Source organism: Bufo gargarizans, chromosome 5 (assembly GCF_014858855.1).
Source record: "Bufo gargarizans isolate SCDJY-AF-19 chromosome 5, ASM1485885v1, whole genome shotgun sequence".
NCBI classification, from domain to species: Eukaryota; Metazoa; Chordata; class Amphibia; order Anura; family Bufonidae; genus Bufo; species Bufo gargarizans.
Window position 1 is genome coordinate 471305079 of NC_058084.1, and position 27563 is coordinate 471332641.

Below are 27563 nucleotides of genomic sequence, written 5' to 3' on the forward strand. Positions count from 1 at the left end.
AATCCTATCCTGTGTGATACTTTCTGCTGAGCTGTGTATCTAATCCTATCCTGTGTGATACTGTCTGCTGAGCTGTGTATCTAATCCTATCCTGTATGATACTGTCTGCTGAGCTGTGTATCTAATCCTATCCTGTGTGATACTGTCTGCTGAGCTGTGTATCTAATCTTATCCTGTGTGATACTGTCTGCTGAGCTGTGTATCTAATCCTATCCTGTGTGATACTGTCTGCTGAGCTGTGTATCTAATCCTATCCTGTGTGATACTGTCTGCTGAGCTGTGTATCTAATCCTGTCCTGTGTGATACTGTCTGCTGAGCTGTGTATCTAATCCTATCCTGTGTGATACTGTCTGCTGAGCTGTGTATCTAATCCTGTCCTATGTGATACTGTCTGCTGAGCTGTGTATCTAATCCTATCCTGTGTGATACTGTCTGCTGAGCTGTGTATCTAATCCTATCCTGTGTGATACTGTGCTGCTGAGCTGTGTATCTAATCCTATCCTGTGTGATACTGTCTGCTGAGCTGTGTATCTAATCCTATCCTGTGTGATACTTTCTGCTGAGCTGTGTATCTAATCCTATCCTGTGTGATACTGTCTGCTGAGCTGTGTATCTAATCCTATCCTGTATGATACTGTCTGCTGAGCTGTGTATCTAATCCTATCCTGTGTGATACTGTCTGCTGAGCTGTGTATCTAATCTTATCCTGTGTGATACTGTCTGCTGAGCTGTGTATCTAATCCTATCCTGTGTGATACTGTCTGCTGAGCTGTGTATCTAATCCTATCCTGTGTGATACTGTCTGCTGAGCTGTGTATCTAATCCTATCATGTGTGACACTGCTGACATGGAGGGTGACGTGCATCTGATTATAGCTGTATCCCAGTGTATCCGAGCTATAAGATATGCAGCACAATGTTTGGGGCCCCTTCAGTATATATAGTAGGTGAGCGGCGCTCCATATAAAGGGAAGATAATGGTTCGTGAATTCACGAAGACTTCACAGCTCCGTTATTTTTCCTTTCTTCGGATCCATCAGAAGAACAAAAAAATTAAAACAAAACAGGATCCTGTAAAATAAAACGGATCCTCAGCATCAGTTACGCACATTTGGCATCCGTTTGAGACATTTCCGTTTGAGATCTGTTTTTTAGACGGAAAAAAGTCTTGCATGCTAAAACGGATGCCAGATGTGCAGAACTCTCAGGATCCTTTAAAAAAAAAAAAACATAATTCTGTTCTGACGGATCAAAAGAATTGAAAAATATCATGATGTGAACTCGCCCTTAGATCCTATTTGTTACAATGTATCAGTTTCCACTTATATTGTATTCTTGCAGCCCAAGACAAAATAGAAAATGATGCTGCCTGTACTGATACATTGTAGCAAACCCTCATGGATACTTTAGACATGGTAAAATAGATTTTTACATACATTACATAGTTGTTACCTTAAGCAGAAGAAATTGCAAGTATTAGGATACATGCACATGACCGTATGTGTTTTGCAGTCCACAAATTGCGGATCTGTGTGTCCGTTGTAACAATGCCTATCCTTGTCTACAAAACGGACAAGAATAGGACATGTTCTGTCCGCATTTTTTGCGGACCAATTGAAATGAATAGGTCCACATCTTTTCCGCAAAAAAAACGGAATGGACACGGAAAAAATATATGTTTGTGTGCATGAGGCCTAAGGTTGCAGACTTCAAACCTTCATTTATTTTCAGACCCCTGATGTTCTGTTTAGAACCTACCCCTAGTTTCAGACTTTCTCATTTGTAATACACGCTGGATCTGTGAGTCCTTCCCAGTAATATGGTATATGCTGGATCTGTGACCCCCCCCCCCAGTAATATATGCTGGATCTGTGAGTCCTTCCCAGTAATATATGCTGGATCTGTGACCCCCCCAGTAATATATGCTGGATCTGTGAGTCCTTCCCAGTAATATATGCTGGATCTGTGACCCCCCCAGTAATATATGCTGGATCTGTGAGTCCTTCCCAGTAATATATGCTGGATCTGTGAGTCCTTCCCAGTAATATATGCTGGATCTGTGAGTCCTTCTCAGTAATATATGCTGGATCTGTGAGTCCTTCCCAGTAATATATGCTGGATCTGTGAGTCCTTCCCAGTAATATATGCTGGATCTGTGAGTCCTTCCCAGTAATATATGCTGGATCTGTGACCCCCCAGTAATATATGCTGGATCTGTGAGTCTTTCCCAGTAATATATACTGGATCTGTGACCCCCCCAGTAATATATGCTGGATCTGTGAGTCCTTCCCAGTAATATATGCTGGATCTGTGAGTCCTTCCCAGTAATATATGCTGGATCTGTGAGACCTTCCCAGTAATATATACTGGATCTGTGACCCCCCCAGTAATATATGCTGGATCTGTGAGTCCTTCCCAGTAATATATGCTGGATCTGTGACCCCCCAGTAATATATGCTGGATCTGTGAGTCCTTCCCAGTAATATATGCTGGATCTGTGACCCCCCAGTAATATATGCTGGATCTGTGAGTCCTCTTCCCAGTAATATATGCTGAATCTGTGACCCCCCAGTAATATATGCTGGATCTGTGACCCCCAGTAATATATACTGGATCTGTGAGTCCTTCCCAGTAATATATGCTGAATCTGTGACCCCCCAGTAATATATGCTGTCTCTGTGACCCCCCAGTAATATAAAAAAAAACGGAATGGACACGGAAAAAATATATGTTTGTGTGCATGAGGCCTAAGGTTGCAGACTTCAAACCTTCATTTATTTTCAGACCCCTGATGTTCTGTTTAGAACCTACCCCTAGTTTCAGACTTTCTCATTTGTAATACACGCTGGATCTGTGAGTCCTTCCCAGTAATATGGTATATGCTGGATCTGTGACCCCCCCCCCCCAGTAATATATGCTGGATCTGTGAGTCCTTCCCAGTAATATATGCTGGATCTGTGACCCCCCCAGTAATATATGCTGGATCTGTGAGTCCTTCCCAGTAATATATGCTGGATCTGTGACCCCCCCAGTAATATATGCTGGATCTGTGAGTCCTTCCCAGTAATATATGCTGGATCTGTGAGTCCTTCCCAGTAATATATGCTGGATCTGTGAGTCCTTCTCAGTAATATATGCTGGATCTGTGAGTCCTTCCCAGTAATATATGCTGGATCTGTGAGTCCTTCCCAGTAATATATGCTGGATCTGTGAGTCCTTCCCAGTAATATATGCTGGATCTGTGACCCCCCAGTAATATATGCTGGATCTGTGAGTCTTTCCCAGTAATATATACTGGATCTGTGACCCCCCCAGTAATATATGCTGGATCTGTGAGTCCTTCCCAGTAATATATGCTGGATCTGTGAGTCCTTCCCAGTAATATATGCTGGATCTGTGAGACCTTCCCAGTAATATATACTGGATCTGTGACCCCCCCAGTAATATATGCTGGATCTGTGAGTCCTTCCCAGTAATATATGCTGGATCTGTGACCCCCCAGTAATATATGCTGGATCTGTGAGTCCTTCCCAGTAATATATGCTGGATCTGTGACCCCCCAGTAATATATGCTGGATCTGTGAGTCCTCTTCCCAGTAATATATGCTGAATCTGTGACCCCCCAGTAATATATGCTGGATCTGTGACCCCCAGTAATATATACTGGATCTGTGAGTCCTTCCCAGTAATATATGCTGAATCTGTGACCCCCCAGTAATATATGCTGTCTCTGTGACCCCCCAGTAATATAAAAAAAAACGGAATGGACACGGAAAAAATATATGTTTGTGTGCATGAGGCCTAAGGTTGCAGACTTCAAACCTTCATTTATTTTCAGACCCCTGATGTTCTGTTTAGAACCTACCCCTAGTTTCAGACTTTCTCATTTGTAATACACGCTGGATCTGTGAGTCCTTCCCAGTAATATGGTATATGCTGGATCTGTGACCCCCCCCCCAGTAATATATGCTGGATCTGTGAGTCCTTCCCAGTAATATATGCTGGATCTGTGACCCCCCCAGTAATATATGCTGGATCTGTGAGTCCTTCCCAGTAATATATGCTGGATCTGTGACCCCCCCAGTAATATATGCTGGATCTGTGAGTCCTTCCCAGTAATATATGCTGGATCTGTGAGTCCTTCCCAGTAATATATGCTGGATCTGTGAGTCCTTCTCAGTAATATATGCTGGATCTGTGAGTCCTTCCCAGTAATATATGCTGGATCTGTGAGTCCTTCCCAGTAATATATGCTGGATCTGTGAGTCCTTCCCAGTAATATATGCTGGATCTGTGACCCCCCAGTAATATATGCTGGATCTGTGAGTCTTTCCCAGTAATATATACTGGATCTGTGACCCCCCCAGTAATATATGCTGGATCTGTGAGTCCTTCCCAGTAATATATGCTGGATCTGTGAGTCCTTCCCAGTAATATATGCTGGATCTGTGAGACCTTCCCAGTAATATATACTGGATCTGTGACCCCCCCAGTAATATATGCTGGATCTGTGAGTCCTTCCCAGTAATATATGCTGGATCTGTGACCCCCCAGTAATATATGCTGGATCTGTGAGTCCTTCCCAGTAATATATGCTGGATCTGTGACCCCCCAGTAATATATGCTGGATCTGTGAGTCCTCTTCCCAGTAATATATGCTGAATCTGTGACCCCCCAGTAATATATGCTGGATCTGTGACCCCCAGTAATATATACTGGATCTGTGAGTCCTTCCCAGTAATATATGCTGAATCTGTGACCCCCCAGTAATATATGCTGTCTCTGTGACCCCCCAGTAATATAAAAAAAAACGGAATGGACACGGAAAAAATATATGTTTGTGTGCATGAGGCCTAAGGTTGCAGACTTCAAACCTTCATTTATTTTCAGACCCCTGATGTTCTGTTTAGAACCTACCCCTAGTTTCAGACTTTCTCATTTGTAATACACGCTGGATCTGTGAGTCCTTCCCAGTAATATGGTATATGCTGGATCTGTGACCCCCCCCCCAGTAATATATGCTGGATCTGTGACCCCCCCAGTAATATATGCTGGATCTGTGAGTCCTTCCCAGTAATATATGCTGGATCTGTGACCCCCCCAGTAATATATGCTGGATCTGTGAGTCCTTCCCAGTAATATATGCTGGATCTGTGAGTACTTCTCTGTGAGTCCTTCCCAGTAATATATGCTGGATCTGTGAGTCCTTCCCAGTAATATATGCTGGATCTGTGAGTCCTTCCCAGTAATATATGCTGGATCTGTGACCCCCCAGTAATATATGCTGGATCTGTGAGTCTTTCCCAGTAATATATACTAGATCTGTGACCCCCCCAGTAATATATGCTGGATCTGTGAGTCCTTCCCAGTAATATATGCTGGATCTGTGAGTCCTTCCCAGTAATATATGCTGGATCTGTGACCCCCCAGTAATATATGCTGGATCTGTGACCCCCCCCCCAGTAATATATGCTGGATCTGTGTGACCCCCCAGTAATATATGATGGATCTATGTGACCCCCCAGTAATACATGCTGGATCTATGTGACCCCCCCCCCCATTAATACATGCTGGATATGTGACCCCCCAGTAATATATGCTGGATCTGTGAGTCCTTCCCAGTAATACATGCTGGATCTGTGTGTCCCCCAGTAATAAATGCTGGATCTGTTTCCCCCCCCAATAATATATGCTGGATCTGTGTGTCCCCCCACTAACATAAGCTGGGGATGTGTGTTCCCCCCAGTAATATATGCTTGATTTGTGTGTCCCCCCAGTAATATGTTACGGATCTGTGTGTGTCCCCAGTAATACATGCTGGATCTGTGTGTCCCCCAGTAATATATGCTGGATCTGTGTGTCCCCCCCACTAACATATGTTGGAGATGTGTGTTCCCCAGTAATATGTTGTGGATCTGTGTGTCCTTCCCAGTAATACATGCTGGATTTGTGTGTGTCCCCACTAAGATGTGTGTTCCCCCAGTAATACATGCTTGATCTGTGCCCCCCCCCCCCCAGTAATACATGCTGGATCTGTGCCTCCCCCCCCAGTAATACATGCTGGATCTGTGTGTCCCCCCAGTAATACATGCTGGATCTGTGTGTGTCCCCAGTAATATATGCTGGATCTGTTTGTTCCCCCTGTCATCCCAGTAATACATGCTGGATCTGTGTGCCCTCCCCAGTAATATATGCTGAATATGTGTGCTTCCCCCAGTAATACATGCTGGAGCTCGATCTACATGCCCCCCCCCCCCCCCACCTTCCCCAAGTAATGCATTCTGGATCTATGCATGCCCCAGTAATACATGCTGAATTGAAAACCCAGTTTATTAGAAAGTTGCAGACTATTCCCCTGCAACTTTCGCATCATGATAATCAGTCTACCTGCAGTTGCCAGTAGGGGGAGCTCAGTGCATACAGATTATATAAAAGAGAAGGAGTACTTTGGGAGCAGAATAAATCCCTATTCATTTAGCTCCCCCAAGTGGTAGCTCCAAGTATCCAGCATTTTATCTTGTAATTCTAAGGCTGCATGCAGCAAAGCTGGAGGAATATGGACACTGTCAGAAAATCTGACCCCTATGTAGATCTATGATGGAATTGTGGACAGATAATATCTTTGTCGATGTTGTATAGACTGAACTCTGTGTGTTTGCACCCCGCTCTGCTATAATGGGGTTCACTTTGTGCGGTGAGCCTTATGTTGCCCATGCCACATGACCAGGCCAATTAAATACATTTTTTGCAGCTTGATTGACAACTTCTCCTCTTTTTCAGGTACTCCACTGATATGTGTGACCATATGGGCCGTCTTAAGACTCCATTTTGATAACGCGGGGTACGTATAAGATGTGTTCAGTTGCCGCTTGCAGCCTTATACGGTGGTGTAAGCCACATGGGTTAAATACGGTGGTACAGTTTTAACCCACCCTCCCCCTCAGGGCCCCCTGAGAAACATTGGAATAATATAGGTTTACACAATGGTGCCTACTGCAAGGTAATCTTGTGTTCTGTGAATGGTGGTGGGCACTGTATATCAGTTTTATTCTGTAGTGTTCCTTTAAGGCCTCAATGTGTGACACAAGTAATTATGTACAGTGGCCAAAGAACAAAGTCAGTAGTGATTGGCTGCTCTGGTTGATCCAAGAGAAAGTGAAACCCCACATCAGGCAAGTCCAGAGATGAGCAAATTTCAGAAAATTCACTTCTTGTCTGATTTAACCAAATCAGCAGTTCAAATTGATTCAGGTCAGAATAAATTCAACTCAGACCGAAAGTGTGCTAACTGCCTGAAAAGTTTCTCTTTCCTCTCCTTGAGTCTCCCCCTTCTCTTGCCTTCTTTCTCTCTCCTTTTCTCTCTCTTCTCCTCTCTTTCCTCTCTATCTTCTTTTTCCTCTTCTCTTTTGTCTCTCCTCTCCTTAAGTCTCTCCCTTCCCTTCTCTTCTTCTTTCCTTTCTTTCCTCTACATTGCTCTCTCTCTCCTTGTCTCTCTTCTCTTAACGTCTGCTCTCTTGCTCCTCCTTGAGTCTCTTTCATCTTTTCTTTTCTTCCTCTCCTCTCTTTCCTCTCTCTCTTCTTGCCTCTTCTCTTCTCTCTCTTCTCCTCGAATCTGTCTTCTGTCTTCTCACCTCTCCTCTCTCATCTCCTCTTTCTTTCCTCTTCTCTCCTTGATTCTCTCTCTTGTCCTGTCTCCGCTATCTCCTGTCCTCTCTCTCTCTCTTTCTGGTCCTCACCTCGCTATCCTCTCCTCTCTTCTCTCATTTATTCTCCTCTCCTCTTTTGTCTCTCATTCTTCTCCTTAATTCTCTCTCCTCTCCTCACCTCTCCTGTCTCTGCTCCCTCCAGTACTATTTCCTCTCTTTCTACTCTTTGCTCTCCTCTCTCTCCTTGATTCCCTCTCCTCACCTTCTTCTTTTATCTTTTAAGTCTCTCTCATGTCTTCTGTCCTCTCTTTCCTCTCCTCTCCTGTCTCTCTTATTTCCTCTCTTCTCTTTCCTCTCCTCTCTCCTTGATTATCTCTCCTCTCTTCTGAACTCGCCTATATTGTCTCTTCACTCAACTCTCTCTCATCTCTTCTCTTCTTTCTCTTCTCTCCTTTCTTTCCTCTCATCTCTATCTACCCTCTTATCTTTCCTCTCCTCTCTTTGATTTGCTCTCCTTTCTTCTCTTCTCTTCTTCCTCCCCATCTCCTGTCCATTCGCTCTCTCTCTCTTCTGCCTTCTCCTCTATATCCTCTCCTCTATCTCTTCTCCTCTCTTATTTCTCCTCTGTCCTTAATTGTATGTCCTCTCCTCTTTCATCTCTTCTCTTTCTCTTTCTCTTTGATTTTCTCTCCTCTCCTCTGTCTGCTCTCTCCTGTACTCTTTCCTCTCCTCTGTCTGCTCTCTCCTGTACTCTTTCCTCTCCCTCTCTTCTCCCCTCTCTCTCTCACAGAACTTTTGGAAAAATTCTGGTGACATACTGAAATTTTAGAATTGATTGGCTCATTTGCATTCAGGGCCCCTAATGGTGTTCAGTCTGGGTAAATATTCAATAAAATGCAATAATTTTTTTTTAAATCTAAAAGTCCTAAACCTTTGTGCTGATCAAATTATTATTAACTCTTTTAATGAACAGAACTATCCTGTTGGCTTTAGAAAAAGTCAATTGGCATTGGGCTGATTTTAATCTTGAATTACTCACCAAATAATCTAAGTAAATATTTTTTTAAATCCTTAAAATTTTGTAATTGTAACCTTTCATACTGGTACCGGGGGGCTATTACAGGGGGCTTTGTCCAACAGTCTGGCTTTATACATTATAATTGTATTATTTGATAGGATTAGAGAATGATATTGGGATTATTATGTTTGTAGGTGCTGGGAAATGAATGACAGTGTGGCTCTCTGGTGGGTGATTAAAGGTCCCGTCATTGGCTCCATCATGGTAAGTCTAATCTAGAGAGATGACAAAAAGTGTAAATGGTGGCTGGTAATATTGTATTTCCTACCTATTATACAGATGGTCCCTTCCTTAACTTCCTGAGATGAAGGGCGTCAGATGTGTATTTTGAGATGTTTATATTATATGTGTCTATGTGTGGCCACCAAGTGGTTGTGATGTGAATTGCAGCCGCACAAGGTTTTGCTTGCACGTTTTGTTAATATATTGAAAAATTGGAGAAACATAAAGATGATCATTAGGTTTGTTTTGTGTCTGTGATATCACTTTTAGTATGTAAGCGAAAAGCTAAAGTACTGGATATGTGCGGTTTTATCGAGTTCCTCCATAACCCTTCAGTTGTCCCAATAATGTAACATAAGACTGAAGGAGTCTGACAGCTGGGACCTACAATGGACAGGTCAATTCTGGTGGCCATTATCTTTGACCAAGCCCAGCCCTACTAAAGTGAGTGGAATCGTGGAATGACCACGTCTATAGATCTGGTCGACACTGGGATTGGCCCTTTTTCACGTAGGTCCCAGATTCTCTTTGGTCGAACTTTTTAGATATAAATTTTGGTGCAACAAGAACTTTAAGCTGCGAAAATGAGTAGATTGGGAACAAATTAAAATTTGTATGCTGTGGCATGGTTTAAAATGAAAGACACAACCTAAAACCATTTGACAGATATAATAAAACTAAACCCCTAACTGGTTTGAATTTTGGCACAAATCTAGACATAGAATATCTTCTACACCGAGCCCATACCAAAACCGCGTAATCATCTTATATCACACCTCAGCAGAGCAGTTTCCAGTGTCTCGGGCAGCTCGCTCTGACAGCCTCTATCTTGTTTCCATCTCGCTCTCTCATAAGAATGTGATAATAAGTTTCTGAGAAATGTATGAAATCCGACATTGTTTCCAGTTTTCAATTCTCACTTTCTCCAACAGATCAATTTTGTCCTGTTTGTGGGAATAATAATTATTTTAGTGCAGAAGCTTCAGTCCCCCGACATCGGAGGCAACGAGTCCAGCATTTACCTGTAAGTACAAAGATATCAACGTGTCACTTCTGATATTTTCTGAAGAAAACTAAACGTCATGTGAGGTTATTTTATATATATTTCCCATCATCACTATATACAAGAAGATGTATAACTTATACCAACTGTACAGAGGATATAAAAAGTCTACACGCCCCTGTTAAAATGTCAGGTTTCTGTGATGTAAAAAAATGAGACAAAGATAAATAATTTCAGAACTTTTTCCACCTTTAATGTGACCTATAAACTGTACAACTCAATGGAAAAACAAACTGAAATCTTTTAGCTAGAGTGAAGAAAAAATATAAAAATAAAATAATATGGTTGCATAAGTGTGCACACCCTTAAACTAATACTTTGTTGAAGCACCTTTTGATGTTATTCCAGCGCTCAGTCTTTTTGGGTCTGAGTCTATCAGCATGGCACATTTTGACTCTTCTTTGCAAAAACCCTCCAAATCTGTCAGATGGCGAGGGCATCTCCTGGGCACAGCCCTCTTTAGATCACCCCACAGATTGTCAATCGGATTCAGGTCTGGGCTCTGGCTGGGCCATTCCAAAACTTTAATCTTCTTCTGATGAAGCCATTCCTTGGTTGATTTGGGTGTATGCTTTGGGTCGTTGTCATGCTGAAAGATGAAGTTCCTTTTCATGTTCAGCTTTTTAGCAGAAGCCTGAAGGTTTTGGGCCAATATTGACTGGTATTTGGAACTGTTCATAAAAGTTCCACCTTGGCTTCATCAGACAATAACACCTTTTCTCACATGCTTTTGGGAGACTTCAGATGTGTTTTTGCAGAATGTAGCCTGGCTTGGATGTTTTTCTTGGTAAGAAAAGGCTTTCGTCTTGCCGCTCTACCCCATAGCTCAGACCTATGAAGAATACGGGAGATTGTTGTCACATGTACCACACAGCCAATACTTGCCAGATATTCCTACAGCTCCTTTAATGTTGCTGTAGGCCTCTTGGTCGCCTCCCAGACCAGTTTCTTCTCGTCTTTTCCGTCCAGTTCTTGGTAATGTAAAAAATGTGCCATATTTTCTCCACTTGATGATGACGGTCTCCACTGTGTTCCATGGTATATCTAATGCCTTGGAAATTCTTTTGTTCCCTTCTCCTGACTGATACCTTCTAACAATGAGATCCCTCTGATGCTTTGGAAGCTCTCTGTGGACCATGGCTTCTGCTGTGGGATGCAACTAAGAAAATTTCAGGAAAGATTAACTAGAGCAGCTGAGCTTTATCTGGGATTAATTAGAGGCACTTTACATGATGGCCGGTGTATGCTGACTCCTATGTAACAGGATTCTGAATGTGATTGCTTAATCTGAACACAGCTACATCCCCAGTTATAAGAGGGTGTGCACACTTATGCAACCACATTATTTTTGTTTTTTTTTGTTTTCTTCCCTCCACCTAAAAGATTTGTTTGTTTTTCAATTGAGTTGTACAGTTTATAGGTCACATTAAAGGTGGAAAAAGTTCTGAAATGATTTATCTTGGTCTTAATTTTTTACAACACAGAAACCTGACATTTTAACAGGGGTGTGTAGACTTTTTATATCTACTGTACATATATAATTATATACAGGAGATGCCCAGGTTATGCCAGCATGGTCCATATTACTATATACAAGAAGATGTATAACTTATACCAGCTGTACATATATAATTATATACAGCAGATGCCTAGGTTATACCAGCATGGTCCATATTACTATATACAAGAAGATGTATAACTTATACCAGCCGTACATATATAATTATATACAGGAGATGCCCAGGTTATACCAGCATGGTCCATATTACTATATACAGGAAGATGTATAACTTGTACCAGCTGTACATATATAATTATATACAGGAGAGGCCCAGGTTATACCAGCTGTACATATATAATTATATACAGGAGATGCCCAGGTTATACCAGCTGTACATATTTAATTATATACAGTAGATGCCCAGGTTATACCAGCTGTACATATATAATTATATACAGGAGATGCCCAGGTTATACCAGCTGTACATATATAATTATATACAGTAGATGCCCAGGTTATACTAGCTGTACATATATAATTATATACAGTAGATGCCCAGGTTATACCAGCTGTGCATATATAATTATATACAGGAGATGCCCAGGTTATACCAGCATGGTCCATATCACTATATACACAAGAAGATGTATAATGTATACCAGCTGTACATATATAACTATATACATAAAATTCCCAGGTTATACCAGCGTGTTCAATGTCACTATTTACAAGATGTATAACTTATACCAGCTGTACATATATATTTATATACAGAAGATGCCCAGGTTATACCAGCATGATCTATATCCCTATATACAAGTAGATGTATAACTTATACCAGCTGTACATATACAATTATATACAGGAGATGCCCAGGTTATACCAGCTGTACATATATAATTATATACAGGAGATGCCCAGGTTATACCAGCTGTACATATATAATTATATACAGGAGATGCCCAGGTTATACCAGCTGTACATATATAATTATATACAGGAGATGCCCAGGTTATACCAGCTGTACATATATAATTATATACAGGAGATGCCCAGGTTATACCAGTATGGTCCACAGCAATATATATAAATACAGTAGATACAGAAAATACCCAGGATATAGCAGCTTGGAGGGTGTTTCCCTTTCATTTAGAATTCCTCACCATTAAGCATCTGTCAAAAATCTCTTAAAAAACTGCCTCCTTAGCCGTTTATTACTTGCTATTTGTAATGAGGTTTGTGACCTTTTCAGTCCTTCCTGTTGATTTGTAATGTAACGAGCTTATAATGTCAGATTCTCGTCAGTCTGTATTATAATTACGGCTGCCTTCGCCTTATCTGTGCTGTCATTCTGTTACTGTGTGACAGTGACAAGGTGACATTTCTCGTCACACATTGTTCTAGGATACACTGTAGCAGTGGAGATAAATTTACATAAGATAAAGTTACATTAACCCTATAATGAGGTTTCCTTGGATTTGTGACTTTATGGTCTTTACTAATATTAGGCCATTACTGTATGATCTGCAGGGGTCTGACCTCAGGGGGCCCCCTAATCAGCTCGTCATGGCAGTGAGTAGATCTGAGGTGCAAGTACCAGGCATTACCACACAGTAATCTAAGGCGCTCTTCCCATTTAAACCCATCATTCTGCCGACTAGCGGGACTCCAGCTAATCCCACATTGAAGCTGGCATATTCCACAGATACAGATTGTCCATTTATTAAAATACTGGAAAGCTCCTTTGATATTTGGCCTATTTTTGGACATTAGAGATTGTGCTTGCTAAACGTATACAACCTTATACTTACAGTATGTATACAATTGGAGGGATCTTTGCATCTTGTTTTCATTTTACATTTTCATTTTATTAATTTACATTTTTCAAGCCTAAACCCTATGTGTGTCCACCAGTAATGGCAACTGGTCAGGACATAAAAAGGACATTAAAAGGACATTACACCGACAGCCTTTCTGCCCCACAAGGACAGTCATTGTATTGAGGAGCTATTGTAACTGTTACAATTATAGATGTAATGTCGAAAGCATAGTTCTGACTGTCTGTTATGGAGGCACTCTGCCAGGAGCTGTTATGGAGGCACTCTGCCAGGAGCTGTTATGGAGGCACTCTGCCAGGAGCTGTTATGGAGGCACTCTGACAGGAGCTGTTATGGAGGCACTCTGACAGGAGCTGTTATGGATGTCTGTTATGGAGGCACTCTGCCAGGAGCTGTTATGGACTTCTGTTATGGAGGCACTGTGGCTGGCCCTGTTGTAGCTGTCTCTGTTATGGAGGCACTGTGGCTGGCCCTGTTGTAGCTGTCTCTGTTATGGAGGCACTGATACAAGAGCTATTATGGCATCTGTTATGGATACAGTTTGACAGTAGCTGGTGTGCCTGTCTATGTTATGGATGTCTGTACTGTGGATGGAGCTATTGGGGATGTTTCTGTTATGTTGTAGCTGTCTGTTATGGAGGCACTCTGACAGGAGTTATTGTGCTTGTCTCTGTTATGGAGGCACTCTGACAGGAGCTTTTATGGATGTCTGTTATGGAGGCACTCTGACAGGAGTTATTGTGCTTGTCTCTTTTATGGAGGCACTCTGACAGGAGCTTTTATGGATGTCTGTTATGGAGGCACTGGGGCTGGAGCTTTTGTGGCTGTCCATTGTTGAGGCACCGTGTTAGAAGCTGGTGTGACTTCCTCTATTATTTTGACACTTTGACAGTATCTGGTGTGGCTGTCTCTATTATGAAGGCTACTCTGACGGGAGCTTTTATGGATGTCTGTTATGGAGGCAATGTGGCAGGAGCTGGGCTGGCTGTGTCTGTTATGGAGGCACTGTGATAGATGCTGTTGTGCCTTCCTCTGTTATTTAGACACTGTCACAGGAGCTGGTGTGACTTTCTCTTTTAAGGAGGCACTGCTTGGGAAGCTGTTGTGGAGGCACAGTTTGGGAAGCCTAGGTGTAGTTATCTTTGTTTTGGAGGCACTCTGCCAGGAGCTGTTGTGCCTGTTAGTGTTATGGAGGCACTGTGATAAGAACGGTTGTGGCTGTCTCTGCTGTGGAGGCGCTGTGATAAGAACGGTTGTGGCTGTCTCTGCTGTGGAGGCACTGTGATAAGAACAGTTGTGGCTGTCTCTGCTGTGGAGGCACTGTGATACGAATGGTTGTGGCTGTCTCTGCTGTGGAGGCACTGTGATAAGAACGGTTGTGGCTGTCTCTGCTGTGGAGGCACTGTGATAAGAACGGTTGTGGCTGTCTCTGCTGTGGAGGCACTGTGATAAGAACGGTTGTGGCTGTCTCTGCTGTGGAGGCACTGTGATAAGAACGGTTGTGGCTGTCTCTGCTGTGGAGGCGCTGTGATAAGAATGGTTGTGGCTGTCTCTGCTGTGGAGGCACTGTGATAAGAATGGTTGTGGCTGTCTCTGCTGTGGAGGCGCTGTGATAAGAACCATTGTGGCTGTCTCTGCTGTGGAGGCACTGTGATAAGAATGGTTGTGGCTGTCTCTGCTGTGGAGGCACTGTGATAAGAACGGTTGTGGCTGTCTCTGCTGTGGAGGCACTGTGATAAGAACGGTTGTGGCTGTCTCTGCTGTGGAGGCACTGTGATAAGAACGGTTGTGGCTGTCTCTGCTGTGGAGGCGCTGTGATAAGAACGGTTGTGGCTGTCTCTGCTGTGGAGGCACTGTGATAAGAATGGTTGTGGCTGTCTCTGCTGTGGAGGCGCTGTGATAAGAACCATTGTGGCTGTCTCTGCTGTGGAGGCACTGTGATAAGAATGGTTGTGGCTGTCTCTGCTGTGGAGGCACTGTGATAAGAACGGTTGTGGCTGTCTCTGCTGTGGAGGCACTGTGATAAGAGCGGTTGTGGCTGTCTCTGCTGTGGAGGCACTGTGATAAGAACGGTTGTGGCTGTCTCTGCTGTGGAGGCGCTGTGATAAGAACGGTTGTAGCTGTCTCTGCTGTGGAGGCACTGTGATAAGAACAGTTGTGGCTGTCTCTGCTGTGGAGGCACTGTGATAAGAACGGTTGTGGCTGTCTCTGCTGTGGAGGCACTGTGATAAGAACGGTTGTGGCTGTCTCTGCTGTGGAGGCGCTGTGATAAGAACGGTTGTAGCTGTCTCTGCTGTGGAGGCACTGTGATAAGAACAGTTGTGGCTGTCTCTGCTGTGGAGGCACTGTGATAAGAACGGTTGTGGCTGTCTCTGCTGTGGAGGCACTGTGATAAGAACGGTTGTGGCTGTCTCTGCTGTGGAGGCACTGTGATAAGAACCATTGTGGCTGTCTCTGCTGTGGAGGTACTGTGATAAGAATGGTTGTGGCTGTCTCTGCTGTGGAGGCACTGTGATAAGAACGGTTGTGGCTGTCTCTGCTGTGGAGGTACTGTGATAAGAACCGTTGTGGCTGTCTCTGCTGTGGAGGCACTGTGATAAGAACCGTTGTGGCTGTCTCTGCTGTGGAGGCACTGTGATAAGAACCATTGTGGCTGTCTCTGCTGTGGAGGCGCTGTGATAAGAACGGTTGTGGCTGTCTCTGCTGTGGAGGCTCTGTGATAAGAACCATTGTGGCTGTCTCTGCTGTGGAGGCACTGTGATAAGAACGGTTGTGGCTGTCTCTGCTGTGGAGGCACTGTGATAAGAACTGTTGTGGCTGTCTCTGCTGTGGAGGCACTGTGATAAGAACGGTTGTGGCTGTCTCTGCTGTGGAGGCATTGTGATAAGAACAGTTGTGGCTGTCTCTGCTGTGGAGGCACTGTGATAAGAACGGTTGTGGCTGTCTCTGCTGTGGAGGCACTGTGATAAGAACAGTTGTGGCTGTCTCTGCTGTGGAGGCACTGTGATAAGAACGGTTGTGGCTGTCTCTGCTGTGGAGGCACTGTGATAAGAACCGTTGTGGCTGTCTCTGCTGTGGAGGCACTGTGATAAGAACGGTTGTGGCTGTCTCTGCTGTGGAGGCACTGTGATAAGAACGGTTGTGGCTGTCTCTGCTGTGGAGGCACTGTGATAAGAACGGTTGTGGCTGTCTCTGCTGTGGAGGCACTGTGATAAGAACGGTTGTGGCTGTCTCTGCTGTGGAGGCACTGTGATAAGAACGGTTGTGGCTGTCTCTGCTGTGGAGGCACTGTGATAAGAACCGTTGTAGCTGTCTCTGCTGTGGAGGCACTGTGATAAGAACGGTTGTGGCTGTCTCTGCTGTGGAGGCACTGTGATAAGAACGGTTGTGGCTGTCTCTGCTGTGGAGGCACTGTGATAAGAACAGTTGTGGCTGTCTCTGCTGTGGAGGCACTGTGATAAGAACCGTTGTGGCTGTCTCTGCTGTGGAGGCACTGTGATAAGAACCGTTGTGGCTGTCTCTGCTGTGGAGGCACTGTGATAAGAACCATTGTGGCTGTCTCTGCTGTGGAGGCACTGTGATAAGAACGGTTGTGGCTGTCTCTGCTGTGGAGGCACTGTGATAAGAACGGTTGTGGCTGTCTCTGCTGTGGAGGCACTGTGATAAGAACCATTGTGGCTGTCTCTGCTGTGGAGGCACTGTGATAAGAACGGTTGTGGCTGTCTCTGCTGTGGAGGCACTGTGATAAGAACCGTTGTGGCTGTCTCTGCTGTGGAGGCACTGTGATAAGAACCGTTGTGGCTGTCTCTGCTGTGGAGGCACTGTGATAAGAACCATTGTGGCTGTCTCTGCTGTGGAGGCACTGTGATAAGAACAGTTGTGGCTGTCTCTGCTGTGGAGGCACTGTGATAAGAACGGTTGTGGCTGTCTCTGCTGTGGAGGCACTGTGATAAGAACCATTGTGGCTGTCTCTGCTGTGGAGGCACTGTGATAAGAACCATTGTGGCTGTCTCTGCTGTGGAGGCACTGTGATAAGAACCGTTGTGGCTGTCTCTGCTGTGGAGGCACTGTGATAAGAACCATTGTGGCTGTCTCTGCTGTGGAGGCACTGTGATAAGAACGGTTGTGGCTGTCTCTGCTGTGGAGGCGCTGTGATAAGAACCATTGTGGCTGTCTCTGCTGTGGAGGCACTGTGATAAGAACGGTTGTGGCTGTCTCTGCTGTGGAGGCACTGTGATAAGAACGGTTGTGGCTGTCTCTGCTGTGGAGGCACTGTGATAAGAACGGTTGTGGCTGTCTCTGCTGTGGAGGCATTGTGATAAGAACAGTTGTGGCTGTCTCTGCTGTGGAGGCACTGTGATAAGAACGGTTGTGGCTGTCTCTGCTGTGGAGGCACTGTGATAAGAACAGTTGTGGCTGTCTCTGCTGTGGAGGCACTGTGATAAGAACGGTTGTGGCTGTCTCTGCTGTGGAGGCACTGTGATAAGAACGTTGTGGCTGTCTCTGCTGTGGAGGCACTGTGATAAGAACGGTTGTGGCTGTCTCTGCTGTGGAGGCACTGTGATAAGAACGGTTGTGGCTGTCTCTGCTGTGGAGGCACTGTGATAAGAACGGTTGTGGCTGTCTCTGCTGTGGAGGCACTGTGATAAGAACGGTTGTGGCTGTCTCTGCTGTGGAGGCATTGTGATAAGAACAGTTGTGGCTGTCTCTGCTGTGGAGGCACTGTGATAAGAACGGTTGTGGCTGTCTCTGCTGTGGAGGCACTGTGATAAGAACGGTTGTGGCTGTCTCTGCTGTGGAGGCACTGTGATAAGAACGGTTGTGGCTGTCTCTGCTGTGGAGGCACTGTGATAAGAACGGTTGTGGCTGTCTCTGCTGTGGAGGCACTGTGATAAGAACCATTGTGGCTGTCTCTGCTGTGGAGGTACTGTGATAAGAACCGTTGTGGCTGTCTCTGCTGTGGAGGCACTGTGATAAGAACGGTTGTGGCTGTCTCTGCTGTGGAGGCACTGTGATAAGAACCATTGTGGCTGTCTCTGCTGTGGAGGCACTGTGATAAGAATACAGAGGCACTATCATTCTTTCTGTTATGGAGGCACTGATGACTAAATGCAATTCTAGCTTCCTGTGGACACCAGAGGAGGAGGAGCTTAAAGAACCTGCTCAGCTTTCTTATTGAGACCAATGGAAGCTGTATAAGTATAACATGATCTCCCCCTAGTGGCAGCTTCAGGTAGATTCAGTCTTAGCTTTTCCCATTTACTGACGATGAAGAAGATGAAATTAATCAGAACAGAAGTTTACATCTACGTTATCAAGATGGTTTCGATTATAAGCCCATTTCCAGTGTGGTATCCATAGCCTTGGGATCAGAATACGCCTTTTTTTCAAGAATGTATGGTACAGCGTATGGAATCTTGCATGGTGGGAGTGCTGAATTATCAGGTGTCAGATTCATGGACTTACACTGTTCTGATGTTTTTGTGGCTTCCACCTTTGCCATTTCTTCATTGTCAGTCACAAGTTCTGCCAGTGTTCCTACAGAAAGTGCTCAGTATTCAACACCTACCTTGTTCACAGACCCAAAATGTCAGACATCCTCACTAGAAAATGTCAAGTCCGTTTACCAGATGTCAGACGTGTCTGCTAATGCTAGAGATGAGTGAATCGAAGCTGACGAAGTGGAATTCGATCAGAATTTCAGGAAAAATCCGATTTCTAACCGAATCCGAATGGCTAAAATGGCTGCTGCACTTGTGAGGACATGGAGCAAGGAAATCTGGGAAGGCGGGATCACCCATAATGCCATGCATGTAGCCAATCAGCAGCCAGCCGGCCCTGTGATGTCACAGCCCTGTAAATAGCCTCAGCCATCTTGGATTCTGCCATTTTCCAGTGTACTTAGTGCAGGGAGAGACGTCAGCAGGCGCTAGGGACAGTGCTAGAAAAGACTTCATTGTGTAGGGAAAGGATAGGGAGGAACCATTCCACAGCATTTATGTAGAACAGGGTTCATTATGGGAGGTTACAGCCTGGGTAATAATAACAATCCTATTACACCTTTCTGCACTGACTGGAGACCCAAATTACCATTATACAGCTCTGCAATTCCAGCAAACAGTTCTTATTATTGTTGTGCAAGCGCTGAGTGATACAGCCATTAACAGGGTTTATTACAAGGAAATATTTATACGCCTTATTTGCCCTTGTGAGGTGCAGTTATATGTTCTAAAGCATTTTTTGGCTTGTATTAGTGGGAAAAAAGGGCTTATTAGCCGTTGGGTGGTGAAGTTCGAAAATTACAGCCATTTTTGGCATGTATAAGTTGCACACAAAAAAAGGTTATTTGCGGTTCAGCAGTGCAGTTATATGTTCTAAAGCCCTTTTTTGCGTGTATTAGTGGGGGAAAAAAAGGTTTCTTAGCCGTTGTGTGGTGAAGTGATAAAATTACTGACTTTTTTTGTATTTTTTTATTTTACTTTTTATTTATTTATTAGATCTAACAGTATGTCAGACAGAGAAGTGCCAGGCCTTGCACGGGGGAGTGGCAGAGGCCTGAATGTTACTGGCGCAGGCACAGGTCGCAGCAGAGTAAGGGGCCGTGGCAGCAGGGCTCGCAGAAGAGGCCTGAGCTCCCGGTGTCATCTAACGGTCGTGTCTTGACCAGCAACCCAGTGGTTCTTGAATGGTTGACTCGTCATCCACTTCGTCCCAAGTGACCTCAGACACCCCCAGCCAAGAGTCAGTGGGTTCGTCAGACACAACCTTTAGTTGGCATGGCCCGGGAGCAGGGCCTGTGCCCTCAACTGTCCTCAACCTGCCTCTGTCCTTTCCTGTTCCCTCAGCCAGAGAAGTTTTATATGCTGTGGGCTCTGCCCCACTATACAACGAGGACGAGCTACTAGAGGACAGTCAGCAGCTACTGCCCAGCCAAGATGTGGAGGAGACATCCGCCGATTCTTCCACTAGGCGGGCAATTAGTGATGAGGAGAGCAGCGTAGAGCATATGCAGCATCACCATAAAGTGGCCTGGGAGAACCATGGCTCCGATGTAGTGGGCCATCCTGCCGCAGAAACTGCTGCATCACCCAGTGGCACGCACTCTGTTTCTGGCAGTCAAGGCTCCACCACCTTAGCCGAAGGGAGCTGTCTGTCCTTCCCATCATCTGCTGGTCCTGATGCTTCTGCTCCTCGCCCTCCTACTCTTCATCAATTATTCCGTAATCGATCACCGAAGCGATTGCCAAGAGACAACAGTATGCGTGCACTCATCCAACGGTGCAGAAGCTGAACGTGCTCCTGTCCAAGTTGCTGGTGCTGCAGTCCCTCCCTTTCCAAGTGGTCGACTCTGCACCTTTCAGAGAACTGATGGCTTGTGCCGAGCCGAGGTGGAAAGTCCCAAGCCGTCATTTCTTTGCCAAAAAGGCAGTACCAGCCCTGCATACACATGTAGAACAGAAGGTGGGCCAATTCTTGGGCCTGTCTGTGTCTGCCAAAGTGCACGGCAGCGCCGACGTGTGGAGCTGTAACTACGGTCAAGGACAATACATGTCCTTAACGGCCCACTAGGTGAATATGGTGCCTGCACAGCCACACCAGCAACTTGGCCAGATGACGATGCTTCCGCCTAAAAAAATCAAATCCTGCCTTTCTCCACGACAACTCAAAGTCGGACCTATGGTGACCAACCACGGGAATAACATGGTGTTGGCGCTTCTTCAAGGAGGGCTGAGCCATGCGCCTTGCATGTCACACGTGTTCAATCTGGTTGTCAAGCAGTTCCTGATGTCTTAAACCCATGTGCAACACATCCTAAAAGTTGCCAGGAAACTTTGCATGCACTTCAGCAACTCGTACTCGTACAAAGCACACCCTCTTTGAAGCAGCAGAACGGCATCCCCCAACATAGGCTGATATGCGACGTTTCCACCCTCCATATATTGGACCGACTATACGAACAGAGAAAGGCCATAAACAATTTCTTGATGATCCAAGCAGACAGGAGTACTCCTCTGAGTAACTTCGATGTCGGCCAGTGGCAGCTCATGTGTGACACCTGCCATTTGCTCAGGCCCTTTGAGGAGGCGACACAATGTCCTTCCGCTGCTTCATGTCCTGGAACAGATTCTGGTAAATCTGTCTGGTCAGAGGACTGGAGACGTGGCGCCTACATCTCACGGCCACATGAGCCCTGTAAGGGCTGAACTGAAGAAATTACTCACCAGCAGCAGCAGCTAGACCTGGAGCAGGACCTGAACCAGCAGGTGGTGGCATACTTGGACAGTACCCTGCCACCCCACATTGAAGATCCGCTGGACTACTGGGCAGCCAAACTGGATTTGTGGCCGCAACTAGCAGAGTTTGCCCTTGAATAGCTGTCCTGCCCGGCCAGTAGTGTGAGTGTTTAGTGCGGCGGGGGCCATAGTTACCCCAAGAAGAACTCGCTTCTCCACCCAAAATGTGGAGAGACTGACCTTTGTCAAGATTAATCAGGCGTGGATCAGCCAGGATTTCCACCCACCAATGCCTGGCGCATCAGACTAGATCAGGCATGTCCAAAGTGCGGCCCTCCAGCTGTTGCAAAACTACAACTCCCAGCATGCCTGGATAGCTTACAGCTATTAGGGCATGCTGGGAGTTGTAGTTTTGCAACAGCTGGAGGGACGCAGTTTGGACATGCCTGGACTAGATCATCCATGGTGCCACACCAACACTTTGACAAAAGATACCGGTTTCTTCTGGCTACCTGCCTCAGCCACTATTCTGATGCTGCCACCCGCCTGATGCCACACATCTGATGCCAAGTGTTCCTTCTTTCACCCACTATCTTCAGCTGGTACTCTTATTGTCACCCACCTCCCTACTCTGTCACCGGGTCACTCTGTGGTCTCCTGATGCTGCTTCCACCACCTCACTATGTCACCTTTCCACTCTGTGGTCTCCTGATGCTGTTGCCACCTCCACACTATTTCACCTTGCCACTCTGTGGTCTCCTGATGCTGCTGTCACCTCCACACTATGTCACCTTGCCACTCTGTGGTCTCCTGATGCTGCTGATGCCACCTCCACTCTGTCATTGTGCCACTCTGTGGCCTCCTCCTGATGCTGCTGCCGCCACCTCCACACTCTGTCATTGTGCCGCTTTGTGGCCTCCTGATGCTGCCGCCACCTCCACACTGTCACCTTGCCACTATGTGGCCTCCTCCTGATGCTGCCGAAATCTCCTGACTTTGTCGCTGGGCCACTCTGTGGAGTTCTCATGCTGTTTTCACCCTCCCTACTTCATGACTGGGCCACTATTTTGCCTTTCGGCCTGGCTGACATCATCATTTATTTTACCCTTCTTCTGATCTGTCAGAAGGAAGGAAAAATGAGACGCACAACAGATCCTGTCTGTGTAGCAGCTGTAAGGCCTGTATGGTCCCATCAGAATTGGCTTGTGATTTGGTAGCCAAAAGCAGGAGTGGGTACAAAACACAGAAGACATGCAAATATTCCATTCACGCGTCATCTATGTTTTGGATCCACTCCTGTTTTATTTTGCAATACTGATTGCTGATTACTGACCAAATGCTGACAGAGTGAAGGCAGATGCTCAACAGACAGAATGCTTTTTTGGGGGGTTATTGTTCTGAAGGATCAGAGGAAGGGCAAAATAATCAGTGACGTCAACACAGACTTACTGCTGATGCAGCACGCCAGACCTGCAGGGTATTGCGATAGTGAGGTCACGGTTATAGGCAATCGAGGGTTACTCACTGTTTGGAGGGGAACCCTGGGCAGTCATGCGGCAGTGAAGGAGAGGTAGACACAAGTTCCTCTGGGGCACACTCTGTATTTAGGGACCAGGCCTGATGGTGGATGAGGTGCCCTGGCTGTTGCAGGTATTTTGAGTGCCTGAGGCAAGGTCCCTTTAAGGATCGTGACGCCAGTGCCTGTAACGGTGGCACACCGATTTGTAGGAGTAGTAATAGAGTACACAGATGGTAAACCAAACGTTGCTTTACTTTGGAAGAACAGTCCAACTTTGTACAGACAGTTACAGTTGATAATGATGCAGTCCTTTACAACAAATGCAGCAGGTTCACTTCACAATATGGCAGGCATAAATCTTGCAAGATACTTGGAGGGTAAACAGTTGATGCTTTGCAGTACAATGCTGCTCTATCCCCTCAGCTATGCTAGCTGGCTGGATCCCAAGGCCCGGATGCCTAATTGCTGGCTTGAATCCTTGGTGTATAAATCTTCCTCCAGTATTGACCCTTGCTTTATACTAAAGTACCTCTGCCCCTCTGCTTACTTCTCTGAGCTGGGTGTTATGTCTCTGCTGGGTTTGAAGGTGGCTGCAGGTTGCTCCCAGGAGGTAGATTCTTCTTCTGGGGTGACTCTACTGAGCTAAGCTTAGCCTCAGGAGCTTCAGGCTGACTATGTTCACTTCTAGTCCCCTGGCATACACTAACTTCTCCCCTGTCTGGGCCTACATATATATACCTAGTGCTCTCTAGCTCCCTCTAACGTCTGGGAGGCTAAACTGCACCCTGACAGGCCTGACACCCAGGTAATACAGGGAAATGCACATTAAACATTACATTAATGCAATAGACATATTAACCCTTGTGTAGTGCCCACCTTTACCTAGTGGGACACTACACTTATACCCTCTCCAGTCGGGGGGCTCTACTTGTATAAGAACAGGTTCTGTAGACATCTATGTGGAATCAGCTGAAGACGGTGTAAAAGGAGAGCTCTTCTTCTTGGCGCTAACATCGACCTGTAAGGCTGTTGATACTTAATTTATTTTGTCAGTTTTGGCCCCGTGACTGCCCAAATAAGTGACGTGTTCAGTGATTCTAAGAGCGACACCTGTCATCTGCATGTCATACGGACTCACAGTATTGTTTCACTACCACAGCAGACTCTCTATGTGTGTTACTGCAAGGCACAGTGTTCTACACCACTATAAAGGCTCTCTGCAGCCCGGAAATTACAGTTTTTAACGTGATTTGCCACAAATAATTTCAGATTGAACCAAAAAAAAAAAAAAAAAGTCGGCGAACTGGCCGAATCTAATTTTTTTCAAATTTGCTCATCTCTAGTTACTGCTAAAACAGTGTCTTCTCTATTCAACTAATGCATGAAAAACAGAGAGATTCCTACTAATATGTGATTAATTACTATTTAATGTGTATAGATAAACATGAAAACATCCTGCACCGCTGATAACAAGATGACAAATACAATAGTACAAATCCAAAGGTAGTGTATGTTACTAAACAGTTGATATACTGTAACAAACCTCTGATATATCAAGACAGAATAACTACATTCACATTTACTATCCAGTATCCTGCACTATCATGCATAAAAATGAGAAATTTGGGAAATAACACAGTACCAAACTGCTACAATACTACCCGCTTATTATAATACTGCACGCAAGAAGTTCTCCATCCACCAGTAAAGCTTCGGATCTTTATTGTAGTCATTCAAATAACATCTAATCTAATAAAATATGTCTCCTGTATGATTGAATATAACTACTATAATACTGTATTCTAGGAAGAAAATGATTACTATAATACTGCTCCTATGTACAAGAATATAACTACTATAATACTGTTCCTATGTACAAGAATATAACTACTATAATACTGCTCCTATGTACAAGAATATAACTACTATAATATTGCCTCCTATGTACAGGAGTATAACTACTATAATACTGCCTCCTATGTATAAGAATATAACTACTATAATACTGTTCCTATGTACAAGAATATAAAAACTATAATACTGCTCCTATGTACAAGAATATAACTACTATAATACTGCCTCCTATGTACAAGAATATAACTACTATAATACTGCTCCTATGTACAAGACTATAACTACTATAATACTGCTCCTATGTACAAGAATATAACTACTATAATACTGCTCCTATGTACAAGAATATAACTACTATAATACTGCTCCTATATACAAGAATATAACTACTATAATACTGCTCCTATGTACAAGAATATAACTACTATAATACTGCTCCTATGTACAAGAATATAACTACTATAATACTGCCTCCTATGTACAAGAATATAACTGCTATAATACTGCTCCTATGTACAAGAATATAACTACTATAATACTGCTCCTATATACAAGAATATAACTACTATAATACTGCTCCTATGTACAAGAATATAACTGCTATAATACTGCTCCTATGTACAAGAATATAACTACTATAATACTGTTCCTATGTACAAGAATATAAAAACTATAATACTGTTCCTATGTACAAGAATATAAAAACTATAATACTGCTCCTATGTACAAGAATATAACTACTATAATACTGCTCCTATGTACAAGAATATAACTACTATAATACTGTTCCTATGTACAAGAATATAACTACTATAATACTGCTCCTATGTACAGGAATATAACTACTATAATACTGCTCCTATGTACAAGAATATAACTACTATAATACTGCTCCTATGTACAAGAATATAACTGCTATAATACTGCCACCTATGTACAAGAATATAACTGCTATAATACTGCCTCCTATGTACAAGAATATAACGACTATAATACTGCCTCCTATGTACAAGAATATAACTACTATAATACTGCCTCCTATGTACAAGAATATAACTACTATAATACTGCCTCCTACGTACAAGAATATAACTACTATAATACCGCCTCCTATGTACAGGAATATAACTACTATAATACTGCTCCTATGTACAAGAATATAACTACTATAATACTGCTCCCATGTACAAGAATATAACTACTATAATACTGCTCCTATGTACAAGAATATTACTACTATAATACTGCTCCTATGTACAAGAATATAACTACTATAATACTGCTCCTATGGACAAGAATATAACTACTATAATACTGCTCCTATGTACAGGAATATAACTACTATAATACTGCTCCTATGTACAAGAATATAACTACTATAATACTGCCCCCTACATATAGGATAATAACTACCATAATACTGTATTCTAGGAAGAAAATGATAACTACTATAATACTGCCCCTATATATAGTAATATAACTATTATAATCCTGTATTCTAGGAAGAAAATGATAACTACTATAATACTGCCCCTATGTACAAGAATATAACTACTATTTCGCGGCTTTGCTTGATCCTCCAAACTTATCGTCATTACTACAGTAATCCTACCCCCCCTCTCCTCCCTCCCTCCTTACATGTTACCCACCTACCGATCCATCAGTTTTCTTAGTGTTACCCTTGTCTTCGTGTAAATGTGATCCCCTGGGTCATCTATATGCTATATTAGGCACTCACCCAATCTCAGGTTCCTATTAACATGATTATACCATAAATATATTTTAATTGTGGTTTCCAGCTACAGTGTATGTGAACCTACATATTGTGTGAAAATATGACTATCCTTGTACTACTTGTTAATGTTATGAGATTTTAGTACCTTTTGTAATACTTTGCTACTGCTTGAATCAAAAGAAAATTGGCAAAGAATATAACTACTATAATACTGCTCTTATGTAAAATAATATAACTACTTTAATACAGCAACTGTGTACAAGAATATAACTACTCTAATACTGCCTCCTATGTACAAGAATATACCTACTATAATACTGCTCCTATGTACAAGAATATAACTACTATAATACTGTCTCCTATGTACAAGAATATAACTACTCTAATACTTCCTCCTATGTACAAGAATATAACTATTATAATACTGCCTCCTATGTACAAGAATATAACTACTCTAATACTTCCTCCTATGTACAAGAATATAACTATTATAATACTGCTCCTATGTACAAGAATATAACTACTCTAATACTTCCTCCTATGTACAAGAATATAACTACTATAATACTGCCTCATATGTACAAAAATATAACTACTATAATACTGCTCCTATGTACAAGATGATAACTACTATAATGCTGCTCCATTGTACAAGAATATAACTACTATAATACTTCCTCCTATGTACAAGAATATAACTACTATAATACCGCTCCCTATGTTCAAGAATATTACTACTATATTATTTCTCCTATGTACAAAAATATAACTACTATAATACTGCTTATTTCTACACTAACATAACTGCTATAATACTGCTCCTATGTACAAGAGTATAACTACTATAATACTGCCTCCTATGTACAAGAATAT

The 27563-nt window shown here is 43.7% G+C and overlaps 1 protein-coding gene across 1 annotated transcript in view; it reads left to right on the top strand.

Moving 5' to 3' along the window:
• ADCYAP1R1 (ADCYAP receptor type I) overlaps positions 1 to 27563 on the top strand; it is a 158362-nt gene that overhangs the window by 82619 nt on the left and 48180 nt on the right. Inside the window, exons 7-9 of the mRNA XM_044293524.1 lie at positions 6781 to 6841; positions 8859 to 8928; positions 9879 to 9970. Coding sequence (XP_044149459.1) covers positions 6781 to 6841; positions 8859 to 8928; positions 9879 to 9970 — 223 coding nt within the window. The remainder of the gene's footprint in view (positions 1 to 6780; positions 6842 to 8858; positions 8929 to 9878; positions 9971 to 27563) is intronic.